We start from the raw sequence: 15,433 nt of genomic DNA, 5'->3' as shown, positions 1-15,433 counted from the left end.
CGGATAGAGCGAAAATACAAAACCACAAACTTGGAACCGGCCTTTGTTTTATCGCAGAACGGAAGGAACGATTGCAAAAGAACGGTCTAAAAATATTTAAATATATGTACCTCGGGGTCGTTATACACGCCCCACGGTGTATGGCATTCCGCCGCATCACACGCAAGCCCGTTGAGTTGCATTAAGAAAATCTTTATTTTAATCGTAAATTGTTACTCCTTGTGTTTTTTTTTTTTGTTTTGCTCTCTTTCGCCCAATGTTCGTCCTCACCGTTTAGAATGCATTTGTTTGTTTAGCCCTACCGTTTTGTGTTGTTTACTTTGTTTGTTAATGTTGTTGTTATGTTTTATTGCGTTCTCTCTTTTTGTTTTGTTTTCGTTTTGAAGGACTATAGTTTTGTCTGTTTGTTGTTTTGCTTAGTTTTGTAAGTGTTTTTTTTTTCTTCTTCTTCATATGTTTGTTTTATTTATTTTGTTATTAATTTGCTTACATGTACCGGGTTCTGTTGGTTCCTCTTCGCACCTACTCTGCACATTATAAATTATTATTTGCTTGCCTGGTTTCACATACATTCAATTTCTTATATTGCTATGCATACTACTGAGTTAGGGATTTTTTTTTTCGATTTCTTCAAGTCGGTCCATCTGTCAATGTTGGTGGTGTACTACTGATTTTAGTTTAGGCAATGTACGAACTTAACATACGTTCCCTGTGTGATCGTTAGCATCATATGGACGTGGCCGTAGATGAAGGGATCAACTTTAGCAACAACAAACAAAATCCACACGGCAAGCTGGATCCAAAAAGCTGGATCCAGCCAAATCAGCTGTAGACTAGACTAGAGGTTTAAGAGAATTATGACTTAAAATAGCGTCGAGGGAAACGCGGAGTAACCCACTCGCCTCGTTACGAAAATGTGTTTGACGAAATGCGTACAAATGTGTCCTCAACCCCACGTGAGGTGAGTGTGCTATCGGTTAGATTCCGAGCGCCAGCACAGTTTGCTTGACGCTGTGCGCATTCCGTGCTCCGTGGGTCTACTAAGTTGTATAAGCAAAAGGTTACAATATTTGCTGACCACAGCCACATCCTCACTAGTCACGCTTCGTCCGGAGAGTTCGCCGCAATCCTTGCCTGTCGTGCGATTGCCAGCTGCCAATTCCACACTCTCTCGGAATCTGGTGAAGCGGCACAGTCAGTGTCTCCTCTGTTAAATATTGGTAAATGACAATGCTGGGTAGCACAAAAATGCGTATAAACGATAAATACAGCGGGTGGAGGAAATCATAAAAAAAGGGGTAGACATGAGGGAGTCGTTGATTTTAAAATTAGTTTAAAATAACGGAGCCCTCGTATGCCTTCAAAAAAGGAGAAAAGTACAAACACTGTGACTAAAACACAAACTGTGTTTAAACGCAAAAAAATGTAATCAGTCAGTTGATGGCAACAGTTACATGAGAAAGTACTTTCGCTACTTCAATGTAACTTTCTGCCCGGGGGCCGGTACACTATTGGTTTATGCAGAAGTACATGTAAGTGAAGTGAACGTGAGAGAGGAAATTGATGACGAATGTGTAATATGTCCTTGTTTTAAATGTAAAGCCAACATTTGCGGCTGGTTCTGATTGGTTTGTTGTTTGTGGTTTTGTTTTCTTCGTGCTTTTCCCCCTATGTGTGTGATCAAAACGATGCCACCCCGAAAAGCATCATTGCTATACATTTAAGGCATAGAGCGCCCTTAGGTGTGCCCCTTTACGTTTTGCGCAGTTTTTGCTCGTTACAGTTACAGTGTTTTTGCCCCCGTTCTCGGGCCGATTCGCTTGTGTTTCACAACGTGTTTCTTCCTCTTCTTTTTCTTCTTTTCACAAAATCGTCCCTCTTTTTTGTTGTTGTAAGTTTTCTTTTTCCGTGAGTCAGTGGGTGCACAAAAATCTGGCTCGTCATACTACCACCAGCATTGTGTGTTGCCATTACACTTAAAGTAATCTTAAATAATCCACAATTATATGTATACATATAATCAGCTAGCATGTGTGTGTGTGTTTTTTTTTTGCCATCCTATTATAGCACAACACCTTGCCCACAACAGTACTATATTAGGCTATCCTTTAGGTTCCAGACCAGGTTGCATATCTGTGCGATGCACGGCATTACAGTGCAATAATAGGACGCTCTGGCCTTGATGGTAAAAGTAAAAACAAAAAAGAAATATATTAACCTACAACACCCAATACTAGAGAAGTATAATCCCATCGTTTGTGTTTTTTTTCTTCTTCTTCTATTCCTATTACTTTTCTTATGTCCATGTTTAAATAACTGAGTATAATGATACACCTTTGCAGGGTTTTCCGAGCTACGGTCGAATGTGCACATCACTATTCGCCGCCTCCAACATGTTTTTCAACAGCAGTCAAATGTTGCATTTGCATCAGAACAGTTTTTCAGTTCATCCGCATGATTTTCAACGCATCTCAAGCTGGCTTGAGTTTGACAGTTCTTGGTGATGTGTTGAAAATCAAGTGTAAGAACTGAAATTTTGTTGTGATGCATATCAAACATTTGACAGCTGTTGATAAACATCTTGAAGATGGTGAATAATTATTTGCACATTCGAAAGTGACTTGGAAATCCCCGTATGTGTGTGCGTGTGTGTATGTCTGTCCATGCGCTTATTGTTTGCTTCAGTGTTACAAAATGTAGTATTACACGAAAGGTACAAGGGTTTTTCCAAGTCACTTTCGAATGTGTACATCATTATTCAACACCGCCTCCAAGACGTTTTTCAACAGCTGTCGAATTTTGTATTTGCATCACAATAAAGATTTTCAGTTCTTCCACATGATTTTGAACACTCAACATTCTCAACAGTTGAATTAAGTTTGAGACAGTTCTCTTTGTGATGTGTTGAAAATCGTGTCTTCTTCTTCTACTTGGCGTAACGTCCTACGCGGACATTCCGGCGCCTAATAAGGCTTTCGAGACTTAATTCATTACCACACAGCCGGGGATATAGTCACATCCTTGCTACGGGGGGACGCGGTCCGTACGGGGCTTGAACCCATGGTGGGCATGTTATTGAGTCGTTCGAGTTGACGACTGTACCATTGGACCACCCATCAACCATGCGTAAGAACTGAAGTTTTATTGTGATGTCCATACACTATGTGACAGCTGTGGAAAAATATCTTGCAGGCGGTGAGTAATGATGTGCACATTCGAAAGTGATATGGAAAGCCCTGCAAGGACAGCACAGGAAGGATGAAACATCTGAAGCATCGAACCAAAACGGACACGCTTTCCTTTTACGGTTTGATTTTTCTATCGCTAGGCCGTCGAGTAAAGTATATAGCTTCAGCAGGGGAAAAAAGCCGTAGCATTTTTCTGTTGTTTTTGGTATTCCTCCAACACTATCAACACACAGGCCGTTCTGAAATAACCTCAAAGTCGCTCAGTGGTTAAAAAAAAAAGAAGCGATTCGGCAGGTTAAACCGTTCTCGGTATTGTACCAACGTTCCGGGGAGTGCTGCCCGGACACGCGATTGTCGAAAATTAGGAAAATAATTTAAAACATAATAGCTGCCTATGAGCAGCACAGTGGAAAGGTCGATTGTTTTCGGTGTTCGCCCGCTCAAACCCCTCTCGTGTGCAGTTGGGTTCTCCGAGCGTTGTCTACCGTAGTCTGTGCTGCATTTGCGCCGTTCAGTAATTGTAACTATTCCCTAGCTGTATTACAGCACGAAAAGAGGGCGGGCAAGGATACATGGGGTTTTGGGATAAAAGTTGCACAATTTAATAAAGTATGACAAAACATTTAAAAAAAAATCCTAAACATACACCTAAACAAACTATGCAGCGGGGGTAGCACAGTGAAACCTGGACTAGAGAGAACCCCGGAAAACCCGGAAGGGGCCCAGTAGGTTCTCCTTTTTAGCACTACAAGGGAAGGTTTAGCTACGACTCCTGATTGCAGGGGTTGTGTTCAACAATAGAGAAGTATCTCCATTTAAGCAATAAGTAAGTACATAAAAAAAAAGAAAATAATTACAATTGAAACGACACCCCCTTCTGGAGGGAGGGTGCAGTGAATTTTCATACCGGATTACATATTCTAACTGTTGCACGATTATTCAAATTAGGCTCATTTGAAGGGTTCACCGGTCGTCAGGATTCCGGGGACTGCGGTATGTAAAGCCACCTCTACGAACTATCGCCCTTGCCTTCCGACGCGTAAATGATACAGCGCAGTGTGTTGAGGAGGAGTGGAAGCGTGAAAGAATGCTTTCCCGCCCAGCTGTGTGTGCAGAGCTAGCGCAGGAAGCTGCTTAACCTATACGTTCGTTCGAACACTCCGTGTCAAACATGTCTTTTTGCGTATTGATGCTGCGTAGAGGGGTGCGCGCATTGAGTATGTGGCGGTGCATGGCATGGTGCCGTTGTTGGTGTAAATAAAAGCTACTCTTTTGCAACAAACAATAAGTCGCATTCAAAATCATTAGCAGGTAAGTTCGAATCTCTCAATGCTACAAAGCCAGACAATGGTGACACGTTTGTGCGCGCAGGTTCGAGCCTGCTGTAGCGCACAGGGTGGGGAGGGGGGGGGGGGGAGGAATGGTTTAGACTCATCAAACCAATCAAATGTACAATTTTCGTTCCAGCACCGCGTGTGTACCGCGGCGTGGATGTAAATTAATCTAGTGTAAACTAATCCAAAAAAAAAAAAATCTACCTACAGCATAAATTGGATAGCGAGTGTTAGGGGTGTTGGGCTGCCCCACTGTACCCTCTGAGCGTAATGGGTTTGCAATGGAAAAAAAAATTGTAAAAAATAAAATAAAAATGTAGAAAATAAAAACAACCGCTAAAGGCCTAACAGAGGAACGGCCTTAGACGCGCAGTATTTCGCACGCCGTTTTGTAGCAGATCGCGATCCAGTCCGGTTGGGTGGCGCCCCACTGTATCTGGTTGACCTCGCCCTCGGCCGCGGTGTACGCGAGGATCGGGTCCTCGATCGGTCGCGGCATCTGCTGGATGTCCCAGATCAGGGCCTGGTGGTCGTCGCCCGCCGTGCAGATGTGGCAGGAGCTGTGCGGCGCCCACGCGATCCCGTTCACGCACGCGCGATGATTGCTGAGCCGGGCGACCGGGGTGCACGGGACGCGCACGTCCAGTATGATCACCTCGCAGCTGTCCATCGCGACCGTCGCGAGATAGTTCGGGTCCTGCTTGTTCCACGCGAGCCGCAGCAGCGGCGTGTGGGCCGGATCCTCGTAGATGATGGTCGAGTGCTCGAGGTGGCGCAGGTCGAACATGCGCACGCTGCCGTCGGCGCCGACCGACGCGAACATGTCGCGGCCGCCGCCCGCCCGCGAAAACGCAATGTCGTACACCTCCTTGTCGTGCGCGATCAGCTGCGTCTTGACGTGGCCGGAGACGAGGTTGACGCGCCCGAGCGGTTGGCTCGTCTCGAGCCCCCAGATCGTGCAGGTCGTATCGATCGAGGACGTGCCGACCAGGTTCAGGTCGACCTCGTTCCAGTCGAACGAGGTGAGCGGGGCGCAGAAGTCACTGTTCTTGTTGTTGTTCAGCACGCACTCGAGCCGGGTGTCGGGCTCACCGGCCCGCCACAGCCGCAGGTAGTCGCCGCTGGTCGCGAGCAGATCCGGATACACGCCCTTCGAGTCCGGTATCCACATGATCTTGGTCGTCGGATAGGGATGATCGAACGTGCTGGGAGAGAGGATGAGCGTAAAGCGTAGATAGGAATGAGTTACAGAGAGAGAGCAAGAGAAAGTGCTTACTTTAATCATTACTATTCAATATACATTTATGATGATTTCAGTATCTTTATCCGATTCGGCTTTTCTTGCATTTTCTAGCAACTCATTTGCCTGAGCGATAATCAAAATTAAAGAAATGCATTAAATGTTTACCAATCGTGAAGTCTCGAGAGCCTGTAAATCAGACGAAACTAACGTTCTTCCACCTGTATTCCGCATTTCTCGGTACAGCAACAGCTGATTTTCCTCTGGGGAAAATGTTCGAAGCTGCTAAAACTTTCTTTAGACCACCTTGTCATGATACAAGGTTTTCCAGAGATTCTCCTAGTTGTGGGACACTTCCTTGATTCTTTCTTATTGGAAGTAATTTTACATTTCGGAATTTGGACTCTATGACACCCTTTTTGGACAGGCTGCTTGGAAATTCCTATTGGATTTGGGTGCTAGAGCGTACAATTCCCATTACATTAAGTTCATTTCACGTAAGAAAGAGTTTATAAAGTGTCCCCCAGTTATTAGAACTCCTGGCAAACCGTTTAGCGAGGATGCCCCAAAAGTCAACCAAAGGCATGAATTTCCGAGTTGTTGAAGGAAGTTTAATACTATTCTGATGTGGATGACACTGGTGGTAAGAATTTTCAAAAAATTGTAGGGAATCATTTGTGAATTCGAGAAATTAGCAGGATAGATATTACGTTACGAATGCCAAATTAAAACGTATCAAATTGTTGGATGCAGTTACTCAAGTATCGAATATCATAGAGTTTTTGTTTTCTTCAATTTTTTTTGTTCTATATCTATAAGAATTAGGGCAGAAAAGTATTGCCAATGGTAAGAAATGAACTAATTTAAAAGGGGGTAGCTCGTACTGCGGAAGACAGCCGTTGATCTGATCGCGAAAAAGAAACACCGCATTGAACTGATAGGAAAAAATCTGTTGCCAGCGTTTTTCCACATTCGGTCCATTTCCATTCGCGGATTTGTAAATCTGGCGCCGATTTCAAGTAGCTTAACGTGGATTTAACGGATTTCAAATCGAAACTTCTGTAACAGCTCTGTATTTGTTGAGTATTGCGATTTGCTCTTTATGCGAAAAACTCGTTATGAGGAGTTCCACTGTACAAGGAAAAGAGATGAATTGGATAATAGGATAAGGCAACTTTTCCGCGATGCAGAAAAGACACGAATTGAACAGGCTCACGTTCTACCTGGTAAGGTAAAAAACATTGTGTGAACTTGTGAGCCGAACGAAATTCAGGAAACATTCATTTTTTGCTAATGATGCTTTTGGACTGCAGTGGGACTTTTGGCTGTCAGTCGCACTACCGTTGGGAGGCAATGTTATGGTTGCTCAAGTAAAGCTTAAATCATTTAGAAATTAGGTAATTTTCTAGCGTTAATGACATCACCTATGGACATAAATGCAAAACATTGTCTATGACTTGCCTGCTAATAAAAAAACATGAATTTGCTATCCGAATTGATCAGTTCAAAGTTATTTATGATGTTAGAGCTGGTCTCACACAAATTCTTCCGTTAAAAGCATTCAAAAATACATCAAAGGTTGCAAAACTATGATTCTTGTTGTGAGTTTTTGCACACAAAGAAGACCAATCACACCATGGATGCTAACGTGCACGCCAAAAATTAGAACATCAATATGTTGTACATTGGAAAATGTAATATCTCAAAGAGTTAGTTCTGGTTACATAATAAACTAGAAATGTGAAAAATTCTGATTAAACAGAAATAAACCTTTTGTAGATGTAGTGGTCAGATCTTGACGGTATAGTCCCTCCAGTTAATCCAGTAATTCCCGCAAAATTTGTACGGTATTGCTTTGCATTAAGGACACTTAAGACATTTTGGTATCTAATATTTTCTTACTCATTCAAATTTAATTGGTCATACCTCTGTTTAACTCACTTATCTCAAGCAAAACTATTTAGTTCGATGAAAAAGAAGAATTCCAAAACAATATTTAAAACATTGCCAAAACCCCACGAAACTGCAACGCTATTTTGTTTCCTATTCCGGACAGCTTCGAAGAGCTCGCGCTTCAAATTACGGACGTTTTGATTCCGGAATTCCGGACAGGCCCAAAATTTCGTTTATAATCTTCACACTCACATATACACTACACTTTGTTGTAGCTTTTAACATCTTTTAAGGTCAGTACGATCATTAAGGCATTTGTCACATTCATCTTCAAATATCGTTGTTTTATTATTATTACGAAATGATCACTGTCTAAAAACATATTTTATGCAATCAATCACAATTCACAATTCGGCTGTCCGGAATTTAAAAGAAAAAAAAAACTGCTTTGAATTCCGGACAGTATTTAATACGTGTTTTAATTCAGAGCACAATATGTTAAAGCACAGTGGTTGTCACGTTGATTACTACTTCTGCAATGAATTTTGATGTACCTCAATGCATCGGAAGCAGATTAATAGGAGTTATCGAAGCAAGAATGCCTGACGGCGGTAAAATGCCGACTGGATAGGCAGAAATTCAATAAAAACACGGCGAGTGTCCGTTATTTGAATCATAGTGGTACAAATGCGTTAACTTATATCAAATAAAAAAAAAGTTATATTCAACCACAAGCAAGAAATCACCGAGAACATAGGCAAGGTAAATAAATACATGCTTTTCCAAGTCAGTTTAGCATGTAAAAAATATTATTCATCGCGTGAAACATGTTAATCCACATCAATCTGAAATTTCATTTCCATCATCATAATTTTCAATTTCTTCAGCTTGATTTTCAATACTTCAACGGGAAAAACATCATTGGAGGCGGTGAATTGTTATGTGCACATTCGAAAGTGACTTGGAAAGCCCTGTAATGCAACTTGTTGGTTGCCAAACCGTGGCAAAGGCTCGATGGAAAAGTCTGCACAAACAATAAGTCTTCTACAATGAAATCATTCGCTAAACGTTCTATTGCTGGCCAAATGGATTTTGCGATCTTTGGCCCAATTTTGCACTCTACACTACACAGCACTACAAAACCAAACCAAACAAAAAAAAAAACTCGACCGACCGCGTGTGGTGTACGTGTGTGTGTATACCTTTTCGCGCTGAACTCGCTCGTGTCCTCGTCCAGGCTGATGATCTGCACCTTGTTGTTGTACTCCTCGACGAAGCTGCCGAGGGCGAGCCGGAACCGCTTGTCCGGCCGCACCGACCAGTTCATCGAGTAGAGCGGCCATGGGGCGAGATATTTGTAGATCTCCTTGCGCTTGCCCGTCGTGCCGGACATGCTTCTTGGCGGCGCGGGCCGTAACCGGTCGTGCACGGCTGGCTGCTCCGGTTGCTGCTGCTGCTGCTGCTGCTGCTCCAGCTGCCGGCGGGTTTGGCCGCCCCGGTGTGCGGTAAAGCCGGAGAACGAGGACGGGGCAACAACCGTCCTCGGCGCGGAGGAACGGATGATGCTCCCACTCGCGGTGGTGCACGCGTCGGCTAGGCTGCCCGGTGCGTCCTCCTGTACCGCCCCGTCCACCGGAAAGTCCCTGGAAAGATGAATGATACGTCGCAGGTTATCCATTGGGAAGATGGCTTTTTAAAAGGCTTTTTTCTGTTGTTTTTTTTTTTTTTGGTTCTAAAGCGAAAACCCGATTGCACGACGCGACGTGTGTCACTGTGCTGCAAATGCACCCAAATTCCTCGGGTGCAATGTACGCCGCGCGTACCACCCAAAGTGCATTCGAGTTCGTGCATGTGTGTGTGTGTAGGTGATTTTCCTGAACGCCCGCGATCTGATAACTTTCAGGTTTTTCATCGCAACACAATTAGAACTGAAGGGAAGGGGGCATGAGCGGGAAAGCGGGAGCGGGAGAGGATATGACGGAAGAGCAGAACGGTTGATTTTTTTTTTTACTCACCCGGTAGCGCGCGCAAACCTATTTATATCGGGTTTTTGCGATCGGTTCGAACTTGGATTGGAAGCACCATAAATATCTCAACAACAAAAAAACAGACCGACACACACACACACACACACGCTCTTTCTCTGCCACGGCACGTCTCGGCTGCCCTCGGCTCTGCGGGTTGGTGCGGGTGTGTTTGTCAGGTGGGTGCGCGTGGTGATGTTTCACTGTTTCCTTTGCTCCCGTGCTGCTGCTGCTGACGCATGCGGTGATGCCTACGCTTGCGGAGCGGTACAAGCGACGAACGTACAGCCGACGACCGGGACCGGGACCGAAAGGAGCAGGAAAAGCTAACCGGTCACGCTGCACCCTTAAAGGGAGAGTTGGGAAAAACAGGGGGTTAATAATGGCGCTGGCTAGAACAACAATCTTTGTATTTTTACAATATAATTCACAATGACTTGACACTACACTGAGCCACATCGAACGGCAATGTCAGAAAGGCAGGCGATGAGGGAGAGTTTTGCTCAAATGCCTAAACGCAAGCAAGGCAACAAAACGTTTGCAGTGTCCGGTTGTTTCCTTTAAGCTCGACACCGCTTAGGTTGGATGGCGCTTTCCACCACCAACAACGAGACGAATCGAAACGCCCCAAAGTCGCTAGAAGCAAAACAAACAACAACACCGACCACCAACTGGCAACTGGAAGTAAATTCTCCGCCGGCAAGACCAAGCTGCCTGGTAGGACGAATAATGCAGCACTCGGAGAAGCAGGCCAAGATGGGGATGGGATGCGGTGGGGGTTTCACCGTTGATTCATCTTGTTTTGATCGTGCCGCCTTTGTCGCACACACACAAAAAACAACAACAACACCTTCACCAATGCGCTTGGTAACCGCGTGTGTGTGCGTGCGTGTTCGGTGGTGTTGGTTGATTGATTGTGACCAATCGAAGGAGGCGAGCGGGGGGGTGGTGGATCGAGCTGGTGATGGTGGAATTAGTTTTGCCGTTTTGTTGATAGTGTGAGCAACGTTGTCTGCCCCAGGCCAGACAAAAGACGCAATCGATTCGCACTCTTCCCTCTCCCGGCTGCTGCGGTGGCGCATCCTCGGGGGCGCATCAACCTCTCTCGGGCTGTCTGTGGCCGTGGTGGAGCGGCTGGTGGTGGTGGTGGTGATGCGTGTGTTTTCACTTTGCACCCTCGGGGGCCTCGGGGAAGGGAGGTACGTACCGGTGCGGAAGGACAGACACTGTCCCGGCCGGGGGGACGCTTGCACGCACGCACGTGTGATAGTTTTCATTAACTAAAGTAAGTTTTTCACTGGCTATTCGGTTCCCTTTTTTTTTTGTCCCCCTCCCTTTATTACCTTTGCGCTCTAGTAATGACTTCACCCAGCCGTGCCGTGTTTTTGACAGATTTCGCAACGCTTGACGCTTCGCACGCAGCGGCCAGTGGTTTCGGGGATCCGCCGCTAGGGTGCGCGCTCCGTCTGCCGTGAAGCGTTGCGTTCTGTTCGGCCAGGTGTGGTCACACCAGCATGGTGGAGAATGAAGGGCCTACTACAGTGCAGACATGTAGCTCTGGCACTTACCGTTCAAATAGACATAGAGCGACGACGTCTCGACCAGTAGCTCAATTTGGCAAACAGAGCTACTTGGCTCGCGTGACATTTGTTTTGCATCCGAAACAAACAAATTATCCAGTATGTTCACGACCCAGACTAATTTAAAACTCAGGAACAAAATCTTGAACACATTTTATGTTTTTAAATTATAAACATTTATGTTGACTGGGTGCAATGAGCTACTTTGATCTACACGGAGTGAAATTTTGAGCTACTTTTTGTCGCGCGAGACGTTGTCGCTCTATGTTTCTTTCAACCTGTCATTGACTTGATTTGACCGAACGATCCGCTCGAAATGCAAAACCGAGTGAAAATTCTGATTCCCAATCGTATATCTAGCATATGTGTTTCTCAGTGTTATAGCGCCTTAATTGAATCAAGTACGGTTTGCTCCAGAGCTACGTGGATTAATAGTTACCGTAGAACGTCTATAAAGGCCCTATTAGATGGAAGAAAAAACTGTCATTTCTCGATTGGTATTTATCTGGCCAACTCTAATTTACAAATTTTTTTTTTTTATTTCTCGTAAGGGTAATTTACAAAATTGTTGTTTAAACAATAATTTGTAAGGGTTGTGTTCGTGCTTCATCGCATACTATTTTAACGCACGTGCTGTCAAACGAATTTGTTATTCATATTGCGACTATTTGGATGGTTTTTAGAGTTTAACGTTTATGATTAAATACTCGTCCGACGTTATCTGCCAATCCCATAAAAAAGACAGCGCATTACATAAAATCACATCCACTTTAGCACAGATACGTAATCGATTTAATTTTGTTCGAAGAAAAATTTATAATATATAAACATAATTCAAACAAAAGGATATATTTTGCATTACATTTTTTCACAATTTTCACACAATTTTTTCAAAGAACTGTCAAGTTTATAAAACTGCGTATCTCCAACTTCGCATTTAAAGGCTCTATTAGGCTGGAAATACACGAACCGAAATTTTCGCGGTACAATGGATCCCCGTTTATCTGGGCTCATCGGGACTCGATATCGCCCGGATATGCAAATAACACGGATAATGGGTCAATGGATGTTCTTAATCACAAATTCCTGATTTTTTTTTGTAAAACTATCTTATGTTTTGATAAAAAATACCTATTTTTTATTAACTTCATGTTTTTCCATTGAGAATATTTGAAAATTGCCATGAAATATAGTATTTTGTGTTCTTAAAATGTGCTGTAATAATTGTTTTTTTTTTAATATCAACCTTATAACGCAATATCACTTTTGTATTAAACTGTCATTTCTCAACAACACGGATAAATGGACAGCCAGATAAAAGGTACTGTACCATGAAATCAATAAAATGCTAACTATTCTCAACATTAACGAAAGGACAGGCTGAAAGAAAAAAAAAACTCTGCTAAATAATAAATCGAATGCAAAACAACCGATTTAAATCATAGGCATACAATCACAACGAGCACTGTCTAGCGTTTGCGACTGCACTGTTTGCGTTGTGCCAAAAGCCCGACCGTCCATCACTTCACCGTGCGCGACGTATGTACCAACCTGCCAGTAACGGACGGGCCATTCCACAACGCATGACGTACGGTACCGCGTACGGAACAAGCGAGAGAGGAACAGTCCGAAAATGAAAAGCGTGTCGAGCATCTCGCTGCAGTAGCGCTCCGGTAGGACACGGACATCCCTGCGTATCTGTGTGTAGTTGTCTCTGTGTGTGCGTTTGTGTGGTTGCAAAATTGAGAAGAAGCAGCAGCAGCAGCAGCAGCAGCCTCAGCCTCAATGCAGCGCGTGTGCAGCACCTCTTCGTTCCGCCCATAGTGCGGCCGTGAATTCACTACGTTGCAGAAGCATGAAGCAGCCGTGTGAGGAGTCTGCGTGAAGGAAGATGTAAGTGCTTGCTGGTGTAGTATATTTTTGTTGTTGCCGTTAGTTCGTTGTGCTGCTGCTGTTGTTGTTGTTGACTTTTGTGAAATGAGCTAAGAGTGCTTTCTGTGTGTACGTGTGGTCCGGTTCGGCCAGTCGGAGGCGATGGTAAAACGGGGAGAAGAAAAAAGAAAACGGAAGAGGAAAAAGAAACGAACACCATTTTTTATTCTGCCTCGCGCAAGAAGGCTAGAAGAGGGCTCGCACACACCCGTTCAAGGTGCCAGCGAAGCCTGTTTCTTTTTGTGTTTTTTTTTTCTCTGTGTATGAGTGTGTGTAGGCTACTTTCGTCTTTTTCTACGTTTGCCTCTCTTTCTTTCTTTCTCTCGCTCTCTCGCTCTCGCTACAGTGTGTAAGTAAAGGAAAAGTGCATGCTAAATCGTTCGATCTGCGTTCCCATCGCATCTGCTTTAATCCGTGCGTGTGTGCGTGTTCGTGACTTTGTAACATGGCTGTATGTGTGTGATGTAAGTGTGCATGCACTCGCCTTGCACCGTGTGCGTATGTGTGCGTGTATGTATGTGTCACAAACTGAGCTCTGGGGGCTATTGTTTTCCTTTCGCTAGCCAACTGTCGATGATGATCGCGTTTGGGCGAAACAAAAAAAGAAAAGAAAAAGAAAAGCAAACCAAGCAGCTGAAGAAGCGCACCAAAAACCCTTGTCTGTGTATGCGTGCGCGCGTGTGTGTGTTTGTGCGCAAGCCACAAATGCTGAAACAAAACGCCACCTGAACGTTGCTGCGCTGGAACGTCTTTCAAACACGCGCATACACGCACACACACAACCACGTTGCAGTCGAGCTTTTCGTAAGGGAACACAATCTCCATCACCTACGCCACCGCCGCTGCCCCCACCCGTCCCTCTGCCATTCACGCACACACACACACACACGATCAACTATTCGTTCCGCTTCCCAGTAGTGATGGGCCGGTGCGCAACAGAAAGCGCAACCGAGGAACCGAATTCGAATGCTTCGCTGTTCCGGAACTGCTTCCGATCGTCGCCGCTGGTTTTACAGTGGGGGAGCGGAACCGTGTGCCACTGTCATAGAGGTGGCATGGTTTGGAGGGGTTGGAAGGATCACATCGGGTGACTAGTAGAGACTTTGCGACTTGCGACCAGCGCTGCAACAATCGGACTGAAACAAAATCCATGTCAGCTTCACGTACTCAATTGTGATAATCAGAGATGTCAAAACACGATTGGTGTGATCGGTGATCAAAATCTGGCCAATCACTATGTCATGACTTTTTTTTTACTGAGATCAGTTCGTCAAAATGTCACTGACATTGTCATGACAAATTGCAGATGTCAAAACAAAAGTATGTCAGCGTCACGAGCTCTACTGTGATGATCAGAGGTGAGACTCAAATAGGTGATGCGACCATCACATCACTTCACTTGGTCACTTGGTCAGTCACTTGGTCGTGACGCCAAGTATGTCCCAAGAATGTTGTGATTATCACCCACAGAAAATGTTGTGACCAAGTGAGAGTTGGGTGCTAAACAAAATGTCATCAAGCATTGTGATTGATCCACCAACTGTTTGAGTCTCACCTCTGATCATCTCAGTTGTGTACGTGAGTTTATTTGAGCTTCGTTTGAATCATGAGTGTTCGTGACTGAAACAGTGGCATTTAGCAGCCCTGTTCATAGCTCGAAAAATGTCATGATTATGCTTGCACCGGCATTAAGCTCAGCTTGTCTGTCAGTGTATCGCGTTGGACTCATGCATTCGCATGTCGCGTCCGGCATGTCATGACGCACTGTCATTGAGTGTCAGCTATGAGCATCAATATACCACGGATATATTCATTGTTTTCGTTAGTGAACATCTCGTGATGCTCATGACATTCCGGGTACATTGTTTTTAGCACTTTGCTAAATCGATGATCGGAACTTGCTCCGGCGCTACAACCGCTTTTGATGCTTTTTTTTAAGACCGGCTCTATTCCGGTTCCTTCATAAAGATGATCCGGATCATGTGATCGGATCAATCAGACAGTCGTTCGTTCTCTGCTAAGCCTGTCAGTTAATGCCAAATTTGCAGAAAAAGAGAAGGAAAACATACAGGGCTTCTCCAAGGTTTTTTTTGTGGTTGTTTAACAAAATGTGTTATTGGGTTACTCTTTTTTTTAATTGTTTGATGTCTTATGCGGGTACATATTCGTGGTCGAATCCAAAACGTGAGTCGGATCAGAGCGGTGTGACTAGTCATGCGTTTTGGTGTAAAGAATCATATAC

General features: G+C 44.4%; 2 protein-coding genes across 4 annotated transcripts in view; one reads left to right on the top strand and one right to left on the bottom strand.

The window, feature by feature from the left end:
* Positions 1-3,030: 3,030 nt before the first annotated feature.
* LOC121593701 (DDB1- and CUL4-associated factor 7) lies at positions 3,031-11,128 on the bottom strand. Of its 3 annotated transcripts, none has more exons than XM_041916294.1 (4): positions 11,023-11,128; positions 9,671-10,025; positions 8,858-9,298; positions 3,031-5,727 (listed from the first exon to the last, which is right to left on the bottom strand). In XM_041916294.1, the coding sequence occupies exons 3-4, from the start codon at positions 9,046-9,048 to the stop codon at positions 4,884-4,886; spliced, it is 1,035 nt and encodes a 344-aa protein (XP_041772228.1). In that variant the 5' UTR covers positions 9,049-9,298; positions 9,671-10,025; positions 11,023-11,128; the 3' UTR covers positions 3,031-4,883. The 3 variants fall into 3 exon arrangements, with proteins under 3 accessions (XP_041772228.1, XP_041772236.1, XP_041772243.1); XM_041916302.1 differs by lacking the exon at positions 11,023-11,128 and adding an exon at positions 10,887-11,016; XM_041916309.1 differs by lacking the exon at positions 11,023-11,128 and adding an exon at positions 10,099-10,880.
* A 1,682-nt stretch (positions 11,129-12,810) lies between these two features.
* The window catches only part of LOC121589101, a 29,085-nt gene continuing 26,462 nt past the window's right edge, over positions 12,811-15,433 (top strand). The window contains exon 1 of the mRNA XM_041907746.1: positions 12,811-13,152. The gene's annotated coding sequence lies outside the window, so the exon portion shown is untranslated. The remainder of the gene's footprint in view (positions 13,153-15,433) is intronic.

The sequence above is a fragment of the Anopheles merus genome, chromosome X (genome assembly GCF_017562075.2).
Source record: "Anopheles merus strain MAF chromosome X, AmerM5.1, whole genome shotgun sequence".
NCBI classification, from domain to species: Eukaryota; Metazoa; Arthropoda; class Insecta; order Diptera; family Culicidae; genus Anopheles; species Anopheles merus.
The sequence above is the reverse complement of the archived record's forward strand: the minus strand, read 5'-3'. Positions and strand labels throughout refer to the sequence as shown.